This window comes from Gobius niger (assembly GCF_951799975.1).
Source record: "Gobius niger genome assembly, chromosome: 10".
In the NCBI taxonomy this organism is placed as follows: Eukaryota; Metazoa; Chordata; class Actinopteri; order Gobiiformes; family Gobiidae; genus Gobius; species Gobius niger.
In genome coordinates, this window is record NC_136861.1 from 14,895,903 (window position 1) to 14,918,504 (window position 22,602).

At 41.9% G+C, this 22,602-nt stretch overlaps 1 protein-coding gene across 1 annotated transcript in view; it reads left to right on the forward strand.

Annotated features, from left to right (window-relative positions):
• svilc (supervillin c) overlaps window positions 1–22,602 on the forward strand; it is a 46,558-nt gene that overhangs the window by 15,089 nt on the left and 8,867 nt on the right. The window contains exons 6-23 of the mRNA XM_079564342.1: window positions 825–886; window positions 3,378–3,517; window positions 3,660–3,888; window positions 4,994–5,496; window positions 6,803–6,923; window positions 10,169–10,219; window positions 12,081–12,155; window positions 12,233–12,332; window positions 12,458–12,659; window positions 14,525–14,679; window positions 14,811–14,915; window positions 15,000–15,136; window positions 17,768–17,915; window positions 18,020–18,165; window positions 18,240–18,415; window positions 19,339–19,483; window positions 19,897–20,188; window positions 22,297–22,433. Coding sequence (XP_079420468.1) covers window positions 825–886; window positions 3,378–3,517; window positions 3,660–3,888; window positions 4,994–5,496; window positions 6,803–6,923; window positions 10,169–10,219; window positions 12,081–12,155; window positions 12,233–12,332; window positions 12,458–12,659; window positions 14,525–14,679; window positions 14,811–14,915; window positions 15,000–15,136; window positions 17,768–17,915; window positions 18,020–18,165; window positions 18,240–18,415; window positions 19,339–19,483; window positions 19,897–20,188; window positions 22,297–22,433 — 2,924 coding nt within the window. The remainder of the gene's footprint in view (window positions 1–824; window positions 887–3,377; window positions 3,518–3,659; window positions 3,889–4,993; window positions 5,497–6,802; window positions 6,924–10,168; window positions 10,220–12,080; window positions 12,156–12,232; window positions 12,333–12,457; window positions 12,660–14,524; window positions 14,680–14,810; window positions 14,916–14,999; window positions 15,137–17,767; window positions 17,916–18,019; window positions 18,166–18,239; window positions 18,416–19,338; window positions 19,484–19,896; window positions 20,189–22,296; window positions 22,434–22,602) is intronic.

Genomic DNA, 22,602 nt, shown 5'->3' on the forward strand with positions numbered 1-22,602 from the left:
CCACAGTTTGCCAATTTAAATCTATGTATAAAAACATGGTCTTCACAAACTGTAGAGCTGGATATTAATTATAATTTAAACAACAATTTAAACAATCAGTAACATTATTGTCGCTGGATTTCTATGGCCGTGATGTGTACATTGTGGAAAGACATTCATAGTTTGTAAAACAATTGTTGTAAATATTGAGTTGTGCAAGTTGTTGTAAAAGAAGAACGATATGAGCTTCTTTTGCTCCTGTAAAAATATCAAGTAGAAAGGGGGTGGGACTAAATAAGGTCACACTTCAACCCACTCCTTTTTGAACAATTGCTGTATTGGTATCCATTATTTGTATTATCATTGTTTTTAAATTGTTCGAAATAAACTAAAAAACTAAAAAAAATAAAAAATAAAAGATTAAGCTGTGTTTGTAAAGTAGCTTGAATCAAACAGAAACATCAATTTGCACCAAAAATGATCATGCTATGAGGCTGACATTATATATTTCTCCTGAACTACAGTAGTTCAACATGTTCAAGGTCTATATGACTGAACGTCTCTTATGTCTATTATTACAGTGCGTTACATCACCTTAGTGAAAAAGCACATTATGTCATTATACACTGCAAAGATGACGGTTACATTCATGCTCACCCAATAGCCCTTATTTTAGTTTTTTCAACAAATGTCTCTTATTTTTGATACATAAGCATTACCATTTTTACTCCCCTCTTTCAAAAACATACAACAGTCTCTACCAGTCGAGAACCACTGCTTTATTCTATATATTGATGAGTACAAATAGACACATCATGGTTGGTTTGACCTTCTTCTTCCCGCAGGTGACGTCAAAACAGACGACAGAGCCAAAATGAGCGTCGCGGCCAAGATGTCTTTGTTTAAAGTGAGTCCTGAGCTGAAACATGAGCTTTATTGCCTTTCGGGACCTGCTTATTTATTTTCACTGTTGTGTGCCGTCCCGCTGGATGCTTGTGTCTAAAAATGATTCTGTGTCAAGTGCATGCCCCTCTCTCCCCCCGTCTCTTTCTCTCTTTCTCCTCCGCTTTCTCATTCGGCAGCTCAATAATTAATGCCAAAGATGACCTCATTCCCTGAAATTCGGGATGTTGCATTGTCAAACTCAAGTGCTACTATTTTTGTGAGAAGAAATCAGCGCAAAAAGGGGAAGAAAGAAACAGTGCAAGTCTGAATTCAATATGAGACAATTGTATAAGCAAATAGTTTTTTGTTGACTTTAGTTTTGATCATTGCATTAACAGTGTTGCATAAGGGTCAGATATGCAGTGCTTGGTTATAAAGCCTTGGTCTCATTTTACTTGTGTGTATGTTCAGCCAGAGCATGTTGAATATGAATGGCCAAACAGGTGCCGAGTGGAGCTGCAGTTTATTTTGATGCTCTCCATACATATAAAAAGAATGGCTAAATTTACAATACATTTGATATGCTTAATACTTCCCAGTGTTTTCCGATAGAGCTTATGGACATTTACTCAATATATGACTTTTTTTAATTATTTTTTTTTACTTCTCATTAGTGCAGAACTTGCTCCTTGCTCCTCTCTCTCCACCTCTGGTTTTAGTCTCGGATTGCCAGGTGAAAATTTGTCAGACGCCTTTCGCAATTAACAAGCATAGCAGCTGCGTTATACTTAGCCCTGTAGTCTGCAGGGACTGGCCGGAGGTAACTGAAGCCAGGGCGGATCTGGTTTCACCGAGACTCATTGGGCTGCTGTGCTATCCATGTCTCTGTGTGCTCCACCGACCAGCTGACTCACCTCCACTCCCACCTTCACCTCTCCTAATGGGACAGGGGACACCAGTAGGAGGATTTCACTGCCGTTTCGTGGTCTTCTTTCTGTCTCATTACACATTAAAGGGTCGGTGTTATCCTCAGCTGACTTCTGTGAGGCACTGTACCCGATTTTATAAGCGGAATACTTTATTTTCCCTCTAAACACATTGAGTGTCAAAAACGTAAAAACTTGTTTTTGCATTTTTTATTTATTTACGAAACTAGACACTCTAATACACTTTTTGTGTGATTTTGGGTTCTGTGATGAACAGACGTGAAATCAAAAACTTGTGAAAAGTCACATCTTGACATTTTATATATATTATTGTGTTTCTTTTCTTTTTTTTTGTCCAAGGGGACGCAATGTTGCGTAGCGAACAGCTGAAAGACGATTCTTCTCTCTCGCTCTCTGGAGTGAGTTTGACAAAGCTGCTTTGAGATTTTAACGTTTCTCTGAGTTTTGAAATAGTCAAAATCGGTCCAAGGACGGCTGAGAAACATCCTGATAAAGTCTTCAATCCGAGAGCCAGGCTGTTTAAATGCACAATAACAGTGATCGATAACACGCAGTGTTTCAAAACGTGTCAGCAGTGTTGTTGAAAATTGACTTGAAACTGATATATTTAGGCATTTGCCTCTTCCCATAATGTTAGTGTCCGTTCAGAGAGGAGAGAGGAGGAGAGAGTTGGAGAGAGGAGTTAATCAGAAAAGAGAGTGTTGCATAAAACCCCGTTATCTCCGTTTCTAGAAAAAAATCTGTGATTTTGATCAAAATTAGCCTCTGTTTAGCTTAGATTTCTCAGGAACCGAGGTACGTAGATTTTAACCGTTTTCACCTACGGAGAGCTAAGAGTCTCACCTTTCAAACGAGCCATGTGTCTATAGCTGTAACATAGAATATGCTGTGGTGCTACAAATGTCATGCAAAATGGTCTGGTGTGTTGGCACTCAACAGCTACACGGCCTGACAAAAAAAAAACAAAAAAAAGAGATTAGCCGACTACCTGAACATCCTAATGAGCAGGTTATTCCATCAATGGATTTTTTCTTCCCTGATGGCACCAAGAGGGTCTAAATGCAGCCAATGGAGAGTCACATGATCAGTGGAGCTCCAGACTTCAGACAGGAAATGACGATCAGTCCCACTGTTTTCCTCGCAACATATCTTTAAGTTAAGCTCATTAAAATGCCTTTAGTAAACGCCACTATCCTTAAGGTTAGGATGAGGTTTAGCATTTGTTTGGATTAGTTTAAACTAGCGTTGTCCTGCGGAGGTGATGTCATTTCCTGTGGAAAAGTGGAGCTCCACTGGTCACGTGCCCCTTGGCTGCGTTCAGACCTTCTCGATGACACTGGCATATTCCCAGATGAAAATGGATCTTTAATTGAAAGCTAAAGTCGGTGAAAATGAAGTATTACAGCTTGTGACTCTTGGCCTTGTTTTTGGTCAAGAGTCCATTTTGTATGAGTATGCTCTCTGTCTAAAAACATAAGTCCAGTTCTGTTATTATTTTCTAAACCTGGAAGACGTGAATATGCTTTAAATCAGACCTTTTATCAGCTTTGTTGTCGTTGACTGCAGGAGCTGGAGAAGACAGCGCCTGCCGCCTCTTTCCTGAAGCCGCGCTCTGGGAGTGTGAGCCATGAACGAAGAGCCAGGAGGAACAACGACTCCAGGTTCATGACGCAGCCCATCACCTGTGACGAGATGGTGGCTATAAGGTGAGTAGAAGCAAGAGTCAGGTGAATCTCTCACTCAGACAAAAGAAATGTCAGAGCCTTTCATAGAATCTGACAAAGGACATTATTCAAACAGACACAGATTGGTTTGTTTTTCACTGATGTTACTGTGATGTCACCGCAGTGCTCCTAAACCTGCCCCAACACGAACAGCACCAGAGCCGGCAGACCCAGAGCAGGAGGAGGACGATGAGAGCTGTAAGATGAGCATGAGCGAGAAACTGGCCCTCTTTAACAAACTGTCCCTGCCGGAGCGGATGGCAGGGGGCGCTGTGGAAACTGCCCCGGACAGACGCCGACAGAAGGGGGCTCGGTACCGCACCCAGCCCATCACTGTGGAGGAGGTCAGCCTGGTGAGTGACAACAGCACAGAGGTAAACATAAGAAGTAAATGTACTTTAATGTACAATGTCCCAGTCAAGGCAAGGTTTCTATTATAGGCCTGTACTCGTAACGCCCATTCACATCAACGCTATAGGGTAGATTCCGACAGTCTGTGGAGGTCAGTGAAGCCAGTTTTGGCCAATTGCGTCTCCCTGTCACCGCACTAGGAGCGCTGTGATTGGCCTCGTGTTACCAGCTGGTCAGCCAATCATCTGGATATTAGAAGGGGAGCTTTTCTAAGGTTTTTATAGGGAGTTATTAAACTCTCTGAATTCAGCTCCCTCATGCTAATTTTGCCTGTTTGATCAACTAGCTGGAAAATATACAAGCTTCTTTGTGGCATAAACAGAAATAAAAAGGTGATGGGACTCTCTGAGAAAACAATTCAATCGCCAGAGACTACCACCAGTGCTAGAACGGGGACCGAGGTATTTTGTTTACAATTTTCTAACAAATGTAGGCCAAAAACATGACTAGACTTCCTTTTAAAGCTTTTTTACTCCGGTTGAATTCTCCAATCAAGGCATTCCCAAAGCTACAGTATGTTGTCTTCAGCTTGTCTTCCCTGGGGCTTCCACCTGACAAGACAGAGAGGTGAAGCAGCCGAAACAGATGTCACCTCAGCTGGTCCTCTACTCTGAGCTCCTCCCGAGTTTTGTCTGCTTGTATCTGGGATTTTGTCCTTTCACTATTTTTTTTTTTTAAAGTGCAGAGTCATAGAGTGGCAGTAGTACAGTAAGTTAAACTTTCTGAAATGCCTTTATCTGTGCACATAGTAGATTGGCAGTGTGTATTTAATACTTCAGATTTAACATGCCCTTTTCTTAAATAGGCCAAACCAAAGCAAGTACCCAGGCCTACCTCAGCATCATTACAGACATATAGTTGTGTTTTGTTTCATTTATGCTTGTTTGAACCTTACTCTGACTCTGGGTAGAAATCTCTGCCTCTTCGGTATGTGGTTGTGTCTAGACCTGATATAAAAACCTGCCAAATCCCTGTTTAACTTGTTCAATCTGGCAACCCCAAACAGAAAGATAACCTTGCTTGTATATATGTTTGTTCTTTCTTTAGCTGCAGAAAGGCCCCGTGCAGCTCCCTGCCTTCTCCCTGGCTCCACATCTATCCGACAGACAGCAGGCCTCGTCTGTCAACTTAAAACCCAGCGAGGTGCGCCTTTCTCAGCCGAGACTGGACCCGAGTGCTGAGTGCTTTTCAGCCCAGCCCGACCAGCACCATCTGCCCCGCACCGAGTCCGAACCGGCTTTGAGGGGCATCCTGAAGAAAAGCCGCTCTGGAGGTTCTGACTGGACCAGGACTGGGAGCTGTAGCCAGTCGGACACGCCTGCTATACCGGAGCAAAACGGCTCCGATGCAGAGACGTCTCCGGTAAAGGAGGAGAGACAGGACGTGACGCCATCGCAGCCGCCGCACAGGCCGAGCGTGGACGGGCCGGCACCGAGTAGAGCTCCATGGAGGCAGAGGGCGCGGGGCCGGAGGGAGACGATCGCGTGCACACCAATGAGATCAGACCAGGAAGAGATTCAGAATGAGACGCACAGGCACTCCCCACTCCAGTAAGTCAATAAGAAATTAAAAGAATACAATGTAATATTAACCTCCCGGCTTTACCCAAATCTTAAAGCTTCTCGACTGGAGAGCGACAGTGTAATACCTCATTCTAAAGGTGCACTATGCAGCTTTTGAAGTGAAAAAAAAATCTTAATATTTGTGTATATTTGACCTTGTAGTGACTCGGTGACTTTATGGCTGCAGCATGGCACCTTTGCTTTCCCTCACAGTGGCCTCTATGACACTCCAGGATCAGTTGTTTTTAGGGGTTTGTACCAGAAACTGTCCAGAAACCCCAAAACAATTGATTCTGGAGCATCATAGACGCCACTGTGAGGGAAAGCAAAGGTGCCATGCTGCACTCAGGAAGCCACGAGTCACTACAAGGTCAAATATACACAAATATTAAGATTTTCTTTTTCACTTCAAAAGTTGCATAGTGCACCTTTAAAGCTAAGACTTACTAAAGTGATCGTAACTTTGTCACGTTTTTGCAGCATTTTTGCCACAGTATTGTCATGTTTTCATCTCTTTTTTGTCTCTTTTTTTGTCATGTTTTCAATGTTTTTTGCTGATTTTTTTATCGCTTTTTTGATGCTTTTTTGTTGTGTTTTCGACATGTTTTTGTCACTTATTTGTTGTGGTTTCATCCTCGTTTTCATCACTATTTTCATGCTTTTTTGGGGGGGATTTGGGTAAAGTCAAACTGGAGAAATTGTGTGTGTTAAGAGGTTAATACAATACAATAATAACCTTTACGCCTTGTTCTCGGTGTCGTTTATTTTCTATTGATTTAGTTCATTACTCAAAAGACAAAAGATAAAAGATATTAAATGAATTGGGCCAGAAATAAGACCTTAAATAAGACATTAAATTGGATTCCAGCTACAATTAATTTATTATTAATTATTATTATTGCATAAGTCTAACAAAAATATAAATAATATGGTCCAAAATATGCTACACTGCAGCTTTAACTAAAACTATCTGTGTATTTCTTTTTGTTTTTTACTTAAAGGTTTTGCACAAAAGTTGCATGTTGAGTCCAATGTACCTTCACATTCCTCTGTTTAGTGGAAAGGTTGAAAATCTTTAGGCATGATAAACACTTTTAGGCATTAAAAACATATACCAGGACATTGAAATTTATTGAAAAAGCATTTAATTCCACTTGCTATCAGAAGAAATCCTTTTATAACTCAATTCTGTTTGTTAGAAGTTTTTTTTTCTTTTTGAGTGACATTGTCCAATAGTGCATAAATAACCAATGTCAGTTTTAGCTTTTTATTCTCTACCTCATACTTTTTTCAGAAGGAATGGCCATGACAGCAGCGGCGAGAGTCTGAAGAATACAGAAACAACATCAGTGAGACAGGCTTCACAACATGACAGCGCTCAACAGAAACCCTTCGCCAACGGCCGCAAGAGTAAGGTGAGAAATACAGTAAATGCCAATGCTGGGATGTTTTTTTCCCTCTTTCTTGCTTCTTACTTGTCTTTGTTTAGAGATTGTAGAGATTGTCTAAAGCTCACAGTTGTTGAGAGTCCCCCTCGATGTCTTAAGCATCCAGGGCTGAATGATTTGTTGGTTTCTCAGCTGCTTTGCTTTTGACATAATCTTTGATCTGCGGAGTTGCATTTAAGACTCAGCGGAGGAGTGCAGGGTTAAGAGCAAAGGGAAATAGAGAGAGAGACATAACATTGTTAGGTTTGGAACATAAACCTACATGTTTTTTCTTGTTTCAAGTAATCAAATAATGTTGGGCAGAAATAATAAAGTACGGCACAGTGAGTTGGACTCCACAGCTGCAGGGGTAATCTGTGATTTATTTTCTTAAAGGGATATTTCAGGATTTTTGACATAGGGCCTCATTTCCTAGTTATCCAGAGTGTTGCTGATTTCTGGAGACATTTTGTCATTCATGCAGTTCTTATATTTGAAGAGTTTCGTGGCGCTAGGCTAATGCAAGGCTAGCGCATTTCTATGGTATCAGCTAGCCTGCATTAAAATGTTTATATTTGAGCAGCATCAGCTTCGTGGTTGTATATGTTACGCAGCGGAGTGATCTGCTAGAAAATAGTCCCTCAAAATGCGATCATTCAAGTGATGCAAGGTCAGTTATGTTCCAAAAATTATTCTATCGACACAGACTTTTATATGGTTAGTCTGGCGTAATAAGTGATTTGCCTCAGGTGCACTGTGGAGTGTGTCAGACTGTTTTTAATGTAGGCTAGCTGACACCGTAGAATTGTGCTAGCCTTGCACTAGCCTAGCGCCACGTAACTCTTCATATATAAGAACTGCATGAATGACAAAAAAAATATATCCGGAGATAAGCAACACACTGGATAACTAGGAAATGAGGCATGATATAATATCCCATTAACCCTCGTGTGATCCATAAATTTTGCACCTTTTCGAGACCCTAATGTCAAAAAACGAACACTCCAAAAAAGAGCCATAAAATCACTATATATTCAAAAGAAAAAATCTGCTTCATTTTACAAAAATCTCCTGTGGCTTTTGGGTCATTTTGATGGGCTGTGGCTCCTGTGGCTTTCGGATCAAAATGACCAGACGGGATTTAAAATGATGTATTTTCCTCCCCCTACTTGCTCCAGCAATGTCCTAATGTGTAGAATGAGCCCAGACCTGTTCACCACAACCGCCGCTAAAGCCTGGGCTGTCACTCCAAATCTCCATCGTCATGCACAAGCTTAACATAGAGACTGCAGTTACGCGTAAGACCTGAGGTGGTATTCTTTTCTGTATGTACGTAGTTTTATTTTTTCAAATTGTATGCAATATATTCAGAACAAAAAGGGAATGCATCTAAAACAGGATTGACTAAGCGTAAGAAAGCCTTTGTGTTGCTACTAGGTGTGGAGATCTAAGGGTTGGCGATCCCGGCAATACAAGGTTTCATTTTTACAGTAATGATGTGCCAATGTAATCAGCCTGTCGTATTAAATGCAGGGGTTGCAGGGTTCGCTTTTGCTCCTCGCTCTTGTTGCTGGAGTGAGGAGATGCTTGTGGTCAGATTGGGACTTTGGTTGCTCCAGTGAAACCAGAGATAGCATCCCTCTGAGACTCCACTCTACTTTTGGTATGTGCTAAATGTTGTGAGATCAGCATTATGTTACCGGGACTGCTCAGTGTTTATGTGCCGGGATACGGGCGCAGGAATGTAAACAAACCCATTATTCAGGCAGTAAAAATCTAACCCCTTCTTGACCTTTTGGTGTAGGCTTCGCCATGGTGACAACACATGGGCATCGTGTATATGAATTATGGGATATTACATTCATGGAGTCACATATCGGGGCATGATTTTCTCGACTTATCGAAGCTGCCTAAGAAAAAGCTATAACACTTAAAGGAACAGGCCACGTTTTTTTCAAACTGAGATATGTTCTTACCTGAGCTTAGACGAGTTGATACGTACCTGTCTGGTCTGCGTGCCTGTGGAAGAGCTTGGTCGCTTCTAACTTCACCCCCGTTTGGAGCTATAGGAATATACTGGGAGAGGTCAAATGCTAACAACATCTTTGGTCGTTTTGCGTGACTGAGGGCACACGCAAAACACAGACAGTTACATACCAACATACTAAGCTCAGGTAAGAACATATCTCAGTATGGAAAAACGATGGCCAGTTCCTTTAAGTACAACAATTTATAATGATGAAGTAAGAATACCAGGCATGAAGAGAAGCAGATAATTATAATAATAAGACAACATACTCTGCCATTATGATAATAGTCAAAGCTATTAAGTAAGTGCTTTATTTGTCATTGTACAATTGTGCAACAAAATTGCATGCAGTTGTTGGGATAGTCCGGAGCCGCTGTGACTGAGTGACCTGACCCGCATGTTTTGGACGTAGAGGAAACTATAGCACCCAGAGGGAGCTTGGCTGGCTGCCTTCATTCCTCCTCTAAAACAATGCAGCGCCTCCGCGGTTTGCCTCTGTTTCAGAGCGTGGTGTCCAGCACTGGTCCGATCCTCCTTCCTCTTCCTCCTGCGCAGCTGGCGGAAGTCTTTTACCATCTTCTGGGAAGAGCATAGCAGACGAATATAATCCGTCTTATTCTCCAGTGAATGGACATTAGCCAGAACAATGTTAGGGATAGAAGATTTGTGTGGCTTAGCAGTGAATCTTGCCCGGATGCCTCCTTATTTGTTCCTTTTTTGCTTCCTGTAGAGCCTCTTGTGACGCCTCCGTGGGGGGTCTTGGTGTCTCTTCAGTGTTTCAGACATTTGTCGGCCTCAAATGTCCTTAGCTCATAAGCTAGCTGTTGTTTATCTTTAAAAACAAGGTTCCTTCATGGCTTGGTGGCAAAAAATCAGCTGAACCTCAGAAAAACACAGCAAAGATGTACAAAAGTATTCAGTAAAGCAATGTGGAACACATAAACTACAAATGCAGTAAAAGGCAAGAAACGCTGCTGGGAAGTTGCTGCCTGTTTTCCTCTGTAATGACCAGGCTAATTAGGATTACTTTCTTGGTTCTCTTTGTTGGTTGTTTTTGGGTTTGAATAAACTAAAAAACTGTGTTATTTCGTATAATACTCTTTGTTCCCAGTTCCCACATTTTACGGGGGCATTGGTCATAATTAGTCCCGTCTTGACTTCTATCTTTGGTTTTAACGTTCTTACATCTGCCGCCCCCCTCTAGGACGACTCGGATATCGCACACACTGACAGCAGCGACGCTCCACAGTCCTGGGTAAGTTTGTATCAGTTTTTAAAAAATGCATGGCTTTCTGTCCATCATACAATATCACATCCCGCTTTAGCTCCTCCCCCCTTCCCCACTCTCTCGCCTCTCATTCCTCTCTCTCTCTCCCTCCCAGGGCCCCGTCTTTGCCTCTGTGTTTTCTAGCAGTAGGCCTCAGTACATTATGTGTTTCAACCAGGTAATTGCACGGCTGATGCTTTTGCTACGGACTTACAGGTTGGGTTTGCGTTTCGTAACTTGCTCATGATGAATTTTCTAATGGAGGGCACAGGCCATTATAGAATAACTCTACGGATATGGCCAGGTTTTTGGAACAAACCTTCACATTGAAAATTGCAGAATGTTTTCTCTTATCGCTGTTTGTGAGTGACAGGCTCTGCAAACTTGCCACAATATATATTTGTGCTGTAACTGAATGATACCACCAGTTTTTGCGACTTTAGTTTGGGCTCGTCCGAAAATGTATCACATGAACCCAACCTATTTTGTGCAGTGAATAGATTTGCACATTTCTGCGTGACTTTGACATGTTGTACGTGTGAATTTGTGCTCTCACGTGCCGACTGTTACCTGCCGAGTGCTTTCCAATTAAAACTCATGCATCACAGCTTTTCCCATTTCTCTCTTCTACTCAACCCGTTGCCCCCATTTTCTAACAGCATTACATCATTGATCATTTGAGTTCGTGGAGTTTTCTCTCTGCATTTACGGCGGAAAAAAGTGGCATTGTATGATGCACTGTATACAGGCACATATCAATACTGTAAGTAAGGAAATAGGTTGGCTTCAACAGTAGGTATTTCTCCGGAGACATTCGGCTTATACTGTACAAATCCAAAGAACATGTGGTTTAAAATGTCTTCATAATGAGCGCACAGGCTCATAAATCAAGTAAAGAAACTGATCCAAGCTTTTTAATTTCCTTACTGTTAATTGCAAGTGAACAAAAAACTATGCCCATTATTGATATGTGCCGGCCCAGCCTGACCTTATGTACAATCCGAATAACGCTATTATAAGTCAAAGTGGAACATAAATTTGATGTATTTTTTTGGTCAATGCACAGTGCACCAAACACCTCCTTTGTATACATGCGTTTCCAGTGACATCACGCATAGTTGTGGGCGCCATTTTGAATACCGAAGTAGAATTATGCAATACAACATGTAACAATATCTCTACTCAGATGAAAATGAAAGACAACTGATTGACAATGGCATTTTTATGTACTCGTAATCATTGCTCGTGAAGAAACCAGCATGAGGTTATGTTTAAAGGCACAGACGCAGCAGCTCTGTCCATCGAACTACAGCAGATTTACTAAAGATCTGCTTCACTCCTCAGTCTAAATTAACACATCAAAGTGGAAACAGAAAACCTTTCTCTGTGATTTTACAGCTGGTCATGTCAACAGAGTCTCAGTCTGAGTCAGTGTTTAAGCTGCTCAAGACGTTAGCATGGTAACGGTTAGTATTTAGCTTCAACGCAATAAACACAAGTGTGGCTCACATCTATGAACACTGAGGAAATACTTCAGTAACAGCTCAGCTCTGACCTCTGTCACATGTTGTATCCAAGGCTGTTACTATTAGTCTACACATGTGTTCTTGTTGAAGCTAAATGCTAACCGTTAGCATGCTAATGTTTTGAGCAGCTTAAACACTGACTCTGGTTTCTTCACATAAATGTGCGTCTCTGTGTTTTTACTGTCATCTTTTTGAGTCACATGTTGTAGTAATGCATAATTCTACTTTGGTATTCAAAATGGCTGCCATAACAACAAAAGTCACATGATTTTGCATTTCTTGATAATGTAAAATACTCTCGATCTTATTACTCTTATCCTTAGACGAGCCATTCATTTGAAGCTCAAGAGGTTGCGTCATCGACACAGCAACCTGTTCAGCCTCTGTGGAGGAGGAAGGTGATGCAGTTTATTAAAAACTATGGTGGAAAGTTACTGATGTTATGAAGTTAAAAGTTGTCAATGTCTCGCCATAGGGAAGTGAAGAAGGATCCAGTGCTGTAGAGACTAAAATAACAAATGGGCCTGAACAGAGAAGGGAGGAGTCTTCTGTGGATGAACAGAAAGACAAAAAAGGTGAGTTCAACTATCAAATCATCTGCTCCTGACAACTGTACTAGGCACACTTGTGTAACTCTGTGAAAAGTAGTAAAATGCTTGTCCGTGAAAACATCAAATAAAAAGTTAACATTGTCTTTCAGAGGAGCAAACTGAAGCAGGTTCACACACAGGCAGAGTGGCCCCTGAGGAGGTGAAGGATGCCCACGCTGCCTGTGAACCGCGACTGTCTGATGGAGGTTTCCACGGCGACCCTCCCCCTGCCTTCCCCTGTGCCCCGCCCCAAAGAGACGCCTCTGCCACAGACACGGAGCAGGACATCTTCTGTCAGACCAACACCCCCGTGTAAGTCACTTAGGAGTCATTTTTTGTTAGTGAAATTAAACATCTAGAAAGATCATTGCTCTTCTTTGATTACACTGCTGTCTGCAGCACAAAAGACATCATCCAAAGCTTCACAAACTGAGTACAAAGAGCTTTTTCTAAACACCCAAAGCATTTAGTTTTATATTAGGTTGCAAAATGACACTCATGGCTCCAATCTGGCTTGGCATGCTGCCCCAAAAGAATACATTTTCATACAGCATATACAGTATACACTGCGTTCCAAATTATTATGCAGATTGGATTTTTGTGTCAAAAAGGTTAAAAAAAAAGCAATAATAATGAAACTCATGGATGGTGTCGTGTCTTGGGGTTCTATGAATCACTGACATAAATCTCAGAGACCTGGGATGATTAGTTGTCAGGTTAAGCCCAGTTAAGGGAAAAACTACTGAAAAAGGGTGTTCCACTTTATTATGCAGATCATCATTTTCAAGCAATATGGTAAAGAAAAAGGGACTTTCTGCTGAGGAAAAGCGTGAAATAGTTGAATGCCTTGGTCTAGGTATGAAAACCTTCGATATTTCATGAAAGATTAAGCTTAATCATCGTACAGATAAGAGATTTGTGGATGATTCAGAGCACACTCCGTTTTGTGCCGATAAAGGCACAATATGGACGGTTTCTGCCAGACAAACACATCAGGGAACACATATGGGAACAGATGCTACAAAGCAGCATACAGGTATTTGAAGCTGCTGGTGCCTCTGGAGTCCCCCAAACATCAAGGTGTAGGACCCTCCAGAGGCTACAGTTGTGCATAAACCTTCTATCCGGGCCTCCCCTAAACGGTTCATTGAAGCTGATGAACAGAAACGGCTGCAGTGGCTCAGAAATACATTAGGACTCATTTTCAAACAGTCTTGTTCACTGATGAGGCCGTGTAGCCCTGGATGGTCAAATCAATGGAGTAGTGAATGGTTGGTGAATGACCACAATGTCCCAACAAGGCTGTGACGTCAGTAAAGAGGTAGCGGAGTCATGTTTTGGGCCAGAATCATGAGGAGAGAGCTGGTCGGCCCCTTTAGGCCCTTTAAGGATCCCTGAAGGTGTGAAAATGACCTTTGAAAAATATGTGGAGTTTCTGACTGACCACTGTCTTCTATGCTACAAAAAGAAGAGCCGTGCTTTCCCTAACAAAATCCTCTTCATCATGACAACGCACCATGTCATACTGCAAAGAATACCTCTGCATCACTGGCTGCTATGGGCATAAAAGGAGAGAAACTCATGATGTGGACCCCCTCCTCCCCTGACCTCAGCCCTATTGAGAACCTTTGGAGCCTCAACAAAAAACACTTCTATGAAGGTGGGAGGCAGTTTTCATCCAAACAGCAGCTCTGGGAGGCTATTCTGACATCCTGCAAAGGAATCCAAGCAGAAACTGTCCAAAAACTTACAATTTTAATGGATTTAAGAATTTTGAAGCTGCTATCACACAAGGGCTCCTATGTTAAAATATAACTTGACCTGTTAATATTTTTTTGATTGAAAAAGCTTTTGATTTCAGTAAGTATGATCTCCTAATGCTGCAAATACAACAAATGACCATTTTCAGTTAATTACAAGCTTTAAAATGTATTGAAACGATGAGTTGCATAATAACTTGGAACAGTGGATTTTGAGGTTTTTACTATATTTATTTTTGAAAAAAATACTGTTGTCACTAGGAAATTTTTTCCACCACATTTAAATGATCCTCTACCAGTTAAAGACTTAAAGATTATGCTGACTCTCATTTGAGTTGACAATTTGGAAAATCTTAGAAAAATGTCATTTGCATAATAATTTGGAACGCAGTGTATATACACTTTTTATTCCCCCAGACTTACCTCAGCTGTGGCAGAGCACAGGCGCTCGGTTCGCCCGTCCCGTCGCACTCAGGGCTCCAGGAACCCGCTCCGCGCCCTCGCTGCCAGAGAGGACATCCAGCCGGACTTCATGGGAGAGACAGCTGAGGAGAGACTACAGGCTCAACAGAGTAGGTCACACACAAACATAAGAAAAACATTGTGAAAAAAGGTGAAAACAATTGCTCTGTGGGCTTGTAGCTTCTTTTTTGTGTTCAATGTGAATTTTATAGACCTAACTATTGTAACTATTGTATTTCAGAATCAAAGAACTGCTCTTCAACTCACTCTCAAGCTCCCAGATGTGACGAAGTTTCCAGCGCGTCCCATTTGCCTTTCAAGAACCTCATGCTCATCCTCATAAAAGGTCTCATTATATTTCATTATTTATTATGAGTGAAATACAGTCCGTCCCCTTTGCTGATGTATTAAAAAGTTCATCTGCTGACAGGAAGGCGGCATGTCCAAGTCAGACTGGTAGAGCCCTGTGTTCGGTCTCTGAACAGCGGAGACTGCTACCTGCTGGTCACTCCGGAGCACTGCATCGTGTGGAGCGGAGAGTTTGCCAATGAGCAGGAGAAAGCCAAGGTAAATAAAGGCCTATAAATCTAGCTGAAAGATCTACATGTTATACCAGTTCAGAATGAATTATTTTTATGTGGAAACATACTTTTTTTTTTAATTGAGGAAGGTTCGTAAACTTTCTTGAAAGCGAAAATTGCTGCAATTTTGTGTTTTTTATGTCAACAAAGTGAAAGTAAACCTGCCCTCTCCTCATTCAATTTGCACTAAAAGAGAACATACTACTCAAAATGTTTTCTTTTAGAGAAAGAGAGAGATTTATTTTGATCATATACAGGTGCTCGTCATATAATCAGAATATCATGAAAAAATGCGTTCACTTCTGTTATTCAACTTAAACTATGAAACTAATATATGACATAGACTCATTACATGCAAAGTGAGAAATGTATAGCCCTGTAAGCCATAATCATCAACATTATAACAAACAAAGTCTTGACACATGTCACTTTGCATGTAATGAGTCTATGTCATACATTAGTTTCACATTTTAAGTTGAATTACAGTGACCTTTTTCACGATATTCTAATTATAAACACAAAGACAGGGAATCATTTGCAGTACAATGTTGACATAAATGTTGATTACATGCTCGAAAAGGAGTGGGATTTTTCACTAATTATTACTTACTCGAACACAACAGCTTCCTGTATAGTCTCATAAAACTACAACAAATGACATTAAACTAGTAAATTGAGAGTCATTAGAATAAATGTTTCATTGTAATCGCTAACTAGGAATGTCACCATCGCAGCTAATACTGTGTTTACATGCCACAGAACAAATAATAGTTTTCAAACAAAATCAACATGAGTACATCCTATATACACTGCTCACAAAAACTTAGGGCACACTCAAAAAACACATCCTAGATGTCAATCAATTTGATTTTTAGCATGAAAATCTTTATTCATAGTGTCGGGCAATGTGTTGTGAACAAAATAACATAAGAATGATAAATGGAAATCAAATTCTCAGCCCCTGGAGGTCTGGATCCAAAATTATAGTCAAAATCAAAATGACAAATCAGGTCACTGGTTGATCCATATTCTGTAGAAATTCTTCCAAACGAGTCTGTATCATCCTCAGTAGTGTGTGTGGCCTCCACGTGCCTGAATGCACTCCCTACAACGCCTGGGCATGCTCCTGATGAGACCACGGATGTCCTCCTGAGGGATCTCCTCCCAGACCTGGATTAGAGCATCAGTCAGCTCCTGGACAGTCTGTGGTGCGACGTGGCGTTGATGGATGGACCGAGACATGATGTCCCAGATGTGCTCTATTGGATTTAAGTCTGGGGAACGTGCAGGCCAGTCCATAACATCAATACCTTCATCATACAGGAACTGCTGACACACTCTTGCCACATGTGGCCTGGCATTATCAGGCATCAGAAGGAACCCAGGGCCCACAGAACCAGCATATGGTCTTACAATAGGTCTGAGGATCTCATCCCGGTCCCCAATGCCAGTCAGGGAACCTCTGGCTCGCACATGGAGGGCTGTGCGGCCCTCCAATGAAATGCCTCCCCAGACCGTCACTGACCCACCACCAAACCGGTCATGCTGGATGATGTTGCAGCAGCAGAACGTTCTCCAGGGCGTCTCCAGACTCTGTCACGTCTGTCACATGTGCTCAGGGTGAACCTGCTCTCATCCGTGAAGAGCACAGGGCACCATTGGCCAATCTGCCAATCGCTGTGTTCTCGGGCAAATGCCAATTGTGCTGCACGGTGTTGGGCAGTAAGCACCGGCCCAACTTGTGGACGTCGGACCCTCATACCACCCTCATGTAGTCGGTTTCTGACCGTTTGAGGACCAACATGCACATTTGTGGCCCTCTGGAGGTCATTTTGTAGGGCTCGGGCAGTGCTTCTCCTGTTTCTCCGTGCACAAATGAGCAGATAGCAGTCCTGCTGCTGGGTTGTTGACCTCGGTCGCCCCCCAGGTCTTCTGGCCTGTCTCCTGGTATCTCCTCCATGCTCTGGACACTGCGCTAGGAGACACAGCAAACCTTCTCGCCACAGCACGAATGGACGTGCCATTTTGGATGAGCATCACTCCCTGAGCGACTTCTATGGGTTGTAGATGCTCCTCATGACACCTCTAGTGGTGAGAACACTGGACAAATGCAAAAGTGTTCCAAAAACACGGTCCAAAGGATGAAGACAGGGAAATGGTCTGTGGTCACCACCTGCAAAACCATTCCTCTTTTGGAGTGATCTTGCTAATTGCCTCTCATTTCCATATGGTGTCTGTTTAATTTCCACAACACCAAGTGAAATTGATTCACAATAAGCGTGGCTTCCTAACTGGACAGTCTGATATCCCAGAAATTTGACTGACTTGGAGTTACATTGTGTTTTTTGAGTGTGCCCTAAGTTTTTGTGAGCAGTGTACATATAGTAGTAACTCCTTTTTCAGCTTCGTATTCATTAAAACGTCCTTTTAATTTATTCCACTGTTTAACTCCACATACCGATACAGTAAAGCTTTTTTTGTTTTTTGAATCTGGTCCTTTAAATCAAATCTCATTTAGAAAACGCTTTACAGGATCCCCAGTTGATCCAACCGTTGAGAGTGCATTATAGATAAACAGCACAGAGCCCAGGTTTATATTTTGTTTGTGTATTTTCAGGCTGGTGAGTTGGCGCTCATCATCCAGAGTCACGGAGACTTGGGCTGCGGGGCGTCCCAGGTCATGCATCTTGAGGAGGGCTTGAACTCGGACAGCGGGCCGGGAGCAGACTTCTGGAGCCTTCTGGGAGGACGTGCTCAGTACAGAGGTGAGCAGACAACATCTAACAATAACATGTGTGTAAAATAATGCTGAGACACTTCACCCTCATATCCTGTGTGAATGTTCATTTTCCTTCATGTTTTTTTGCAGGTGCCAGTGCTGCCGAAGAGGACGAGCTTTTTGAACGTGCAGTGATTGAGTCGAACTGTGTGTACCGCCTGGTGGAGGACAGACTGGTGCCCCATGAAGAGGCCTGGGCCTGTGTTCCCTCTCTGGCTCTGCTGGGCTCCAATGAGGTGCGACCACTACTTTTTAAGGGGTGGGGTTAAACTGCATTCTCTTGAGTGTAACACTAACCTGGTGTTTGCAGGCTCTGGTGTTCGACTTCGGCAGCGAGGTGTACCTGTGGGAGGGGGAGGGCGTGTCCCAGGACAGGAGGGGCGTGGCTCTGCAGTTGGCTCAGCAGGTGTGGGCCGGACCCTACGATTACTCCAACTGTCGGGTCAACCCCCTGGACCCCACACAGTGTGACCCCACTGTGCAACCGTGAGTACATCAGGCTAACAGCACAGCTGAATACAAAACCTTCATTTTGACTTGATGAAATCGTAATGAAAACCCCAACATTGCATTTTTCCTTAACACTTTGAGTGCCAAAAACTTTTCACAGGTTGTTGATCTTCATTTATTTCAGTTCTGTTCATCACAGAGCTCCCAAAACTACACATAAGATGTAATGGAGTGTCTAGTTTCATAATATATATATATATTTTTTTTTAAAACTGCAAAACCACCTTTTTTGTTTTAGTCGATGTTCTTTTCTGAAGCCCCTGTTTTCAATCACAGCTCAGTGAAGAGAGTGAAATGAGGGAGACAGTTGTGTTTCTTAAAACACGCAATATCTATGTTTCTAGAAAAAAGTGATTTTGATCAGAACTAGCCTCTGTTTAGCTTAGATTTCTCAGGAACCGAGGCACGTAGAATTAAACTGTTTTCTCCTACGGAGAGCTTAGAGTCTCATCTTTCAAACGAGCCACAGCATGTGTCCATAGCTATAACATCAAATACGCTGTGGTGCTACAACTATCATGAAAAATGGTCTGGATTGTTGGCACTCTACAGCTAAATCCCAAAACAGTTTGGCACTCAATGTGTATGAGTGCAAACGGCAGATGTCTTTCCTCACCAAATCAAGGGCAAATATTTATTTCTAGATGACTTTTTGCAGTATAAACCAGTAATATAACAACAACATTAATGAAATTATTAGATTTGAAATGCTACTACAGTATGTGAACCACTGATCGAAAAAAGGTTGTATTCTGCACAATACAAAAAGTTTGGCAAATTATCCTGCAAGTAAATACTAATACCACACGAATGTCAAAGTGCTGACTCCTTCTTGATGATATTTTTGACTGCAATGATGTCCAGCATGTCCTCACCCACCTGTGTATGTCTGTCCACAGGATGGGCGAGGGGCGTCCCAGCTGGGCCCTGTTTGGCTGCATGTCCCAACACAGCGAGACGTCTTTGTTCAAGCAGAAGTTCCTGGACTGGACAACGAAGAGCGGAGACAAAACTGCCCCCGTCCCAGTGACAAATGAAACACAGGTGCACAAACTTTTGATAACTTAAAGATAGTTTTAGATGCGAGAAGCCGTGGGGAACAATGATTTTATGTCAACACGGTATAATTTAAACCTAAAGCTCCAAGGATCACATGGATATTTTTCATTATGGTGATAAATTCAGATTAGCTTTTGAAACTTTTAGGCTTCTGACAACTTGAAAAATCTTCTTTTGTGGTTATAAAGAAGTAACTCCAGATTAGTCCAGAATTAGACCTGGTTTATCCATCCTTCACCTATTTCAGTCCTTCTTTTTGTTTGGTCTGTGTAGATTTATCTTCATAAAGTACTTAACAAAGCAAGTTTTGATATAGTTGGTGTACATTTTTTAGTATTTATGCCCAAGGGAATTCATTAATCAAAAATCATTATAATATTACTTTGTTTGGTCTCCAGCCCCAGCCTCCCTCCTCAGACCCCCTCAGCCCCTGTGATGCGAAGGCTCTGGTCTCGGGACAGTCTGTAGAAGAGGACGTCCTGGTGCACAGCGTTTTGGGCGGGGTGGACGTTCAGCGAGGCCACGGGGTCATCTCTCTGGACCAGGGGCAGGTGGAGCTGAGCACTTTGGCCGTGGACACGTGGCTGGTGCAGGAGTTCGACGACACGGAGGTCCCGGTGGAAAGTACGGGACAACTGCACGAGGGAGAGTCCTACGTGATCCGCTGGACGTACACCTTCAACAGCCCGGGTCAGTGACTTGTATAGGATCTACCACAGCTGGGGTGCCCATGTTCCTCTGCAGTTCTAATCTTTCATTTGGAGACACTTTTAGTTGTGGATTTGTCCTCCTTTGGGTTTGACATTATTCAGAACTGCTTTAGTCATGGTTCAGGCCTTTTATAGTCCTGTTATGGTTTAGATCTAGTATTACATAGAAAGCCAATTCTTATTCTTTAATGATAATTTGTGCGAAAAGCTTGAGCGAACATATTGAACCTAGGGAAGGAGGGCCATCTATTCTGCCTCTGTGCATACGGGTCTAACTTCTCAATGGTATTGTTGTTTTACACCTTTTTACTGCAAGTGGGCACTCTTTCTTGCAACATATTGATCAATATATATTTTTTAGGATGCTCAAGTTAACTGTTAAAAATGTTTAACTTACCCAATAGGTTGCATTCACATGACATCACAACATTCAAGAGCCCATAGATACAGACGGCATCTCTGGATTCGCCCATGTATGGTCATGTTTGAAAACAGTTAAGGGGAGAAACAATTTGGAGAAAAATCTAAACTTTCTCTACTTTCTCAATTATTCAAAAACTACTGTAACAAATACTGAATTATGAATACTGCTAAACAAAGACATGAAGAGGAGCAAAGTGGTTCAACAGCCCATAAACACATAAATAATGGAGAATACTAACTTGATGCTACATGTTAGCATCAGGCTGATGCTAACGCTAGCTAGCCTTGCTACGAAAGCCGTTTTTTCACTTCTACTGAACAATCTGCTGTGAGAAAATATCCATATGGGTTCGATTTACACTTGACTTTAATTAAGTGTGATAAATAATATATTCATATTCAACCAGAAAATGGCAAAAAAAGAGTGGAAAATTGTGTTTCTCTAAAGATTATATTTTCCCCCTCGGCGAAGCCACGCCCCCTTCTATGACAAGATGCCGTCTGTATAGAGCAGTGGTTCTCAACCTAGGGGGTCGTGAGACGAATTTGGGGGGTCGCCAGATCATGTAGATACTTTTTTTAGTGTATATTATAATATTTTATTGCAGCGTGTGTGTGCTATTTTACCAGAGTGCCATTATATGTTCGTAATTTGATGAATTTTATTTTAGCCATTTGTTTTTTTCTTTGTTTTTTAAGAATTATGTAGGCTAATGTTCCGATTTCTCACGGTGTGACCTGGGCGGGGGGTCACGAACCCCTTTTACTGTTATAATGGGGGTTGCGGCTCCAAAAGGTTGAGAACCACTGGTATAGAGTATAATATTGAGATGGAGGGCAACTGAAAATTCCATAGCAGTAACTATGGTAAAGGTAAAAATGCAGATTACTAGTCTTAGTTTATTAGTTATAAACAACCAATTTTTTTCTTTTTCAGGTTCTAGATGATGTGATGAAGTCATGCTGCCAGCTGGGGGGCAGGAGCTAGTGCTTCCTATTAACTGCATTACACTTTCACGAGTCGTGTCTAAAACGAAAATGTATAAATTACAAAAATGATCATTAATATCATTGACTGGGTCCATGATCGCTCTGTACAACACCAAAAATCTCCTTAAAAACAAACGTTATTTTACCTGTCCCCCACCTGTATAAATATTATAGGCCTTTAGAAAATACTGTGATGTCACCTGAAACCTAGCAATACCCAAGCTAACCCTAGAGTTACTGTAGCTTGAGTATTTTGTTTCCCACTTGAACTTAAACGTTATTACTCTATTAAAGGTGCACTATGTAACTTTTTATATGAAAAAAAAAGTTGATATGAGTGCATATTTGAGCTTGTAGTGACCAAGCGGCTGTATGAGTAGTTAACATGGCGCCTTTACTTTCAATTACAGAGGCCTCTACAACGCTCCAGGATAAATCGTTTTTAAGGTTTCTGGTAGGTTTTCACCGCTGACGGACCCTCTCACTAGAACACCTAGAAAACAATTGATCCTGGGACGTTGTAGAGGCCACTGTGATCGAAAATAAAGGCACTATGCAAACCCCTCATACAGCCGCTGGGTCACAAATAGGTCAATAATGCACAAATATCAAGTTTGTAAATTTCTAGTTTGAACTGACATTTCACTGAGATGTGTCATTGTGCCTGATTTACAGATGGAGCAAATGGTTTGGACACCGGTTCAGAAGAAAACACAGCGTTCTTTTTGTGGCGCGGACGTCACTCGAGTGTCACCGGGCGAGACACAGCTGCTTTCCTCTCCATCGGGGTCAACAACCAGGAGGCATCACAGGTGGGACGGGAGAAAAATGATACGCGGTTTCTTTTGCTATTCTATAGTGCTGTATTTGTCAATAAACAATTGTACAATGAAGTAAAAACAATATATTCCTCTCGCCATAGACAAACAATGGGTTAGAGGTTGTTCTGGGTTAACTCTCATTGATTTTATGTTTTTGTTG